Source organism: Austrofundulus limnaeus, unplaced genomic scaffold (genome assembly GCF_001266775.1).
Source record: "Austrofundulus limnaeus strain Quisiro unplaced genomic scaffold, Austrofundulus_limnaeus-1.0 Scaffold664, whole genome shotgun sequence".
Lineage (NCBI taxonomy): Eukaryota > Metazoa > Chordata > Actinopteri > Cyprinodontiformes > Rivulidae > Austrofundulus > Austrofundulus limnaeus.
In genome coordinates, this window is record NW_013953066.1 from 53,927 (window position 1) to 58,024 (window position 4,098).

At 42.1% G+C, this 4,098-nt stretch overlaps 1 protein-coding gene across 1 annotated transcript in view; it reads left to right on the forward strand.

The window, feature by feature from the left end:
* Positions 1–4,098, forward strand: part of pip5kl1 (phosphatidylinositol-4-phosphate 5-kinase-like 1) — a gene marked incomplete in the record, with an annotated part of 18,530 nt that overhangs the window by 6,840 nt on the left and 7,592 nt on the right. The window contains 6 exon segments of the mRNA XM_014027589.1: positions 1,043–1,197; positions 1,274–1,398; positions 1,557–1,591; positions 1,665–1,720; positions 1,797–1,909; positions 2,557–2,719. Coding sequence (XP_013883043.1) covers positions 1,043–1,197; positions 1,274–1,398; positions 1,557–1,591; positions 1,665–1,720; positions 1,797–1,909; positions 2,557–2,719 — 647 coding nt within the window.

Sequence of the window (4,098 nt, forward strand, 5' to 3'; positions counted from 1 at the left end):
TGCATTTGTTTGTTTGTTTATTTGTTTTGTCTGTTTGTTTTTGTTTGTCTGTTTTTGTTTATTTATTTGTCTGTTTGTTTCTCTGTGCATTTGTTTGTTTGTTTATTTGTTTTGTCTGTTTGTTTTTGTTTGTCTGTTTTTGTTTATTTATTTGTCTGTTTGTTTCTCTGTGCATTTGTTTGTTTGTTTATTTGTTTTGTCTGTTTGTTTTTGTTTGTCTGTTTTTGTTTATTTATTTGTCTGTTTGTTTCTCTGTGCATTTGTTTGTTTGTTTATTTGTTTTGTCTGTTTGTTTTTGTTTGTCTGTTTTTGTTTATTTATTTGTCTGTTTGTTTCTCTGTGCATTTGTTTGTTTGTTTATTTGTTTTGTCTGTTTGTTTTTGTTTGTCTGTTTTTGTTTATTTATTTGTCTGTTTGTTTCTCTGTGCGTTTGTTTGTTTGTTTTGTCTGTTTGTTTTTGTTTCTGTTTTTGTTTACTTGTCTGTCTGTTTGTTTCTTTGTGTATTTSTTTGTTTGTTTACCTTTGTATTTGTTTGTTTGTTTTATCTTTGTATTTGACCGTTTGTTTTTGTTTGTCTGTTTTTATTTGATTATTTGTCTGTTTGATTGTTTGTTTCTCTGTGCTTTTGTTTGTTTGTTTCTCTGTGTATTTGTTTGTCTGTTTTTGTTTATTTATTTGTCTGTTTCTCTGTGCATTTGTTTTTGTTTATTTGTTTTGTCTGTTTGKTTTTGTTTGTCTGTTTTTGTTTATTTATTTGTCTGTTTTTGTTTATTTGTCTGTCTGTTTGTTTCTTTGTGTATTTGTTTGTTTGTTTATCTTTGTATTTGTTTGTTTCTCTTTGTATTTGACCRTTTGTTTTTGTTTGTTTTTATTTGTTTATTTGTCTGTTTGATTGTTTGTTTCTCTGTGCGTTTGTTTGTTTTGTCTGTTTGTTTTTGTTTGTCTGTTTTTATTTGTTTATTTGTCTGTTTGATTGTTTGTTTCTCTGTGCTTTTGTTTGTTTATTTGTCTGTTTGTTTTTGTTTGTTTGTTTACCTGCAGTCCTTCACCATGGAGACCTTTGCGGGGCCGGTCTTCTCCAGCCTGCGAGAGTCTTTGGGTCTGACAGAAGCTGAATATCAGGCGTCTCTCTGCTCAGAGAGCTGCTACCTGCAGTTCATCAGTAACTCCAAGAGTAAAGCTGACTTCTTCCTGACGTGAGTCTGACCCCTGACCTTTGACCCCAGCTGACCTGTGACCCCAGCTGACCCCTGGCTTTTGTTGTTCTTTTAGAAACGACAAACGTTTCTTCCTGAAGACTCAGAACAGAAGAGAGATCAAATTCCTTCTGAGCAACCTGAAGATCTACWTGGAGCACCTGAAGAAGTTCCCTCACTCTCTGCTCGTCAAGTTTTTAGGTAAAGGTTGAAGCAGCTTGTCTGTGAGCAGCAGGGGTCAAAGGTCATGTTTGAAAGTGACAGAAGTTAGATGTACATGTAAACACACAGGGCGGTGGGTGATCATGTAACTTCCTGTTTAAACTGAAACGAAAGGTTTTTGTTGGGTTTGTTTTCAGGAGTTCACAGGATCCAGATCCCTCGCAGTCAGAAGGTAAATCTCTCTGCAGCTGTTTGTCTCTGGTAGAAAAACAACAACAACAACAACATTTATTGTTGTTCTGCAGAAATACTTCATCGTGATGCAGAGCGTCTTCTACCCAGACGATCGAATACAGGCCAGGTGGGTCCAGCCCCACAACTCTGAGCCAGACCCGGGGTTCTGAGGGGTCTGATGGGAGTTCTGCTCTGTTCTGCAGGTACGACATCAAAGGCTGTGAGGTGAGCCGCTGGACAGAACCAGAACCAGAGGGGAGCCAGATCATCGTGGTTCTCAAAGACCTGAACTTTGAGGGACAGTTCATCAGTTTGGGTRAGGAGCAGCGCCCCCTGCTGGAGGAACCATCAAACAACAGTGGTCTGTGTGATGCCTGTGGCATTGAACTACAGACCTCTACTGCCTGGCTCTGAGCAGTCAGAGGGAACGAATTATTGGGGACCCCTTTATGGATCCTGAGAGACCCAGAATATTCAGTGTTTCTAACCTCGTGTCCTTCATCCAAGGGACGAAGGTTTGAATAAAGACCACTGTCTTTTTGGGGACAGGACAGCGATGGGCCCACTATGAGGCCCCCGATCACATGGGTTCTTTTTGCTGCACCAGGACACCAGCTGGTTCCTGCTGGTCTTTGGTGCAGACGCTGAAGAGAAGAGGACTGAGCACACGCCCCTGTGGTACTCCAGTACTGAGTGTCCAGAGGTGTCTGAGCTCTGTCTCCCTGGTCTCACCTGCTGTCTCCTGTTTGTCAGGAGTCCACAGCAGGTGAACAGGCTGAGCTGCAGTCCACAAGCAGAACTAATCCAGGTGGTTGTTGAGCTGTCAGTCACTCAGGAGGGGGCGGGGCTTTAGAGGAGCTCTTCCTGCTGATGGCCCACTAGCAGGGATTCTGTGTTTCTGAGAGGTTTTTAGTTTGTTGTCAGTAATCCAGGCAGCTTATCGGTGTGGTGTGTTTCTTGCAGAGCGCCAGCGCCCGTGGCTCATCCAACAGGTGGAGATCGACACCAGCTTCCTGCAGAGGCTCAACGTGTTGGACTACAGCCTCCTGCTGGCCCACCAGCCGCTGCACCACGACGAGCGGCATCAGAACCTGTCCTTCGCTTCGCTCATCGTCAGAACCAAGAAGTCAGTGTTTATTGTTCATTGTTTAGGATCCCCATTAGCTGGTCCATCATTAAAATTACTTACAAGAGTTACACACATATCAGTTCAATTATTAGTTACASTTCATATAGAAAATTTTTACATTTATTTAAAAAATACAATAATTAACAATAATACACCAATAATAATAAAATAATTGTAAAAACTATAATTAATGAAATAGAGAATTTGCATTTCCAGTGAAAATGCTAGTAATAACACAGTAATATAAAAGGTACTGGGATACAGTGTCCCAAAACAATATACTGTGATGTTTTTGGGAAATATAACCAAAGTAGTACAGGGAGAGGACCAATATCTTGCTAAGATCTTATTAACTGCAGTAAAAAAAAAAAGCCAGAACAAGACGTTGGCTCAAACATACAGCACTGGACCAACTGGACCAACATAATACAGGACAGATCTCAGAGGGAAAAACTAACTGTAAACACTGTGAGGTTAAGAAAATCTGATTACAAAAAAAATGTAAGAAGTTGATTTGTTTTTGGGCTTCGGATGACTAATAACTAGTTTTGTCATTGCCAATTTCATAGTATTATAAGAAATGTTTAAAGTAAATATCTGATGTCTTTCTGTTCCAAAACTCACTGGATGAGATTCACTGAGTTCTTTAAGGCTCTGGATGTTGTGTTGGTTGATGCGACTCTACAATATCGCGTGGACATCAGGGACAGTTCCCCTGGACTGACAGACTGGGGTGGTGGTCCCCCTATTTAAAAAAGGGGACCACCAGGGACTCCTGTGGGGGGGACTCCAGGAGTATGGGGTACCAGGCCTGTTGATACGGGCTGTTAGGTCCCTGTAGGACCGGTGCCAGAGCTTGGTCCACATTGCCGGTAGTRAGTCGGACTYGTTTCCKGTGAGAGYTGGACTCCACCAAGKTTGTYCTTTGTCACCGATTCTGTTCATAACTTTTMTGGACAGAATTTCTAGGAGCAGCCGAGGTGTTGAGGGGATCCTTTTTGGTGACCTTAGGATCACATCTCTGCTTTTTGTGGATGATGTGGTCCTGTTGGCTTCATCAGATCCTGATCTCCAGCTCTCACTGGAGCKGTTCACAGAAGGATGAGGATCAGTGCGGATGAGGATCAGTGCCTCCAAATCCCAGACCATGGTCTTGAGCTGGAAAAGGGTAGAGTGCCTTCTCCGGGTCAGGGAGGAGGTCCTGCCCCAACTGGAGGAGGTTAAGTATCTCAGGGTCTTGTYCATGAATGAGGGAAGAATGGAGCAGGAGATMAACAGGTGGATTGGTGCTGAGTCTGCAGTGATGTGGGTGTTGTACCGGTCTGTCGTGGTGAAGAGAGAGCTGAGCCAGAAGGTGAAGCTCTCAGTTTACCAGT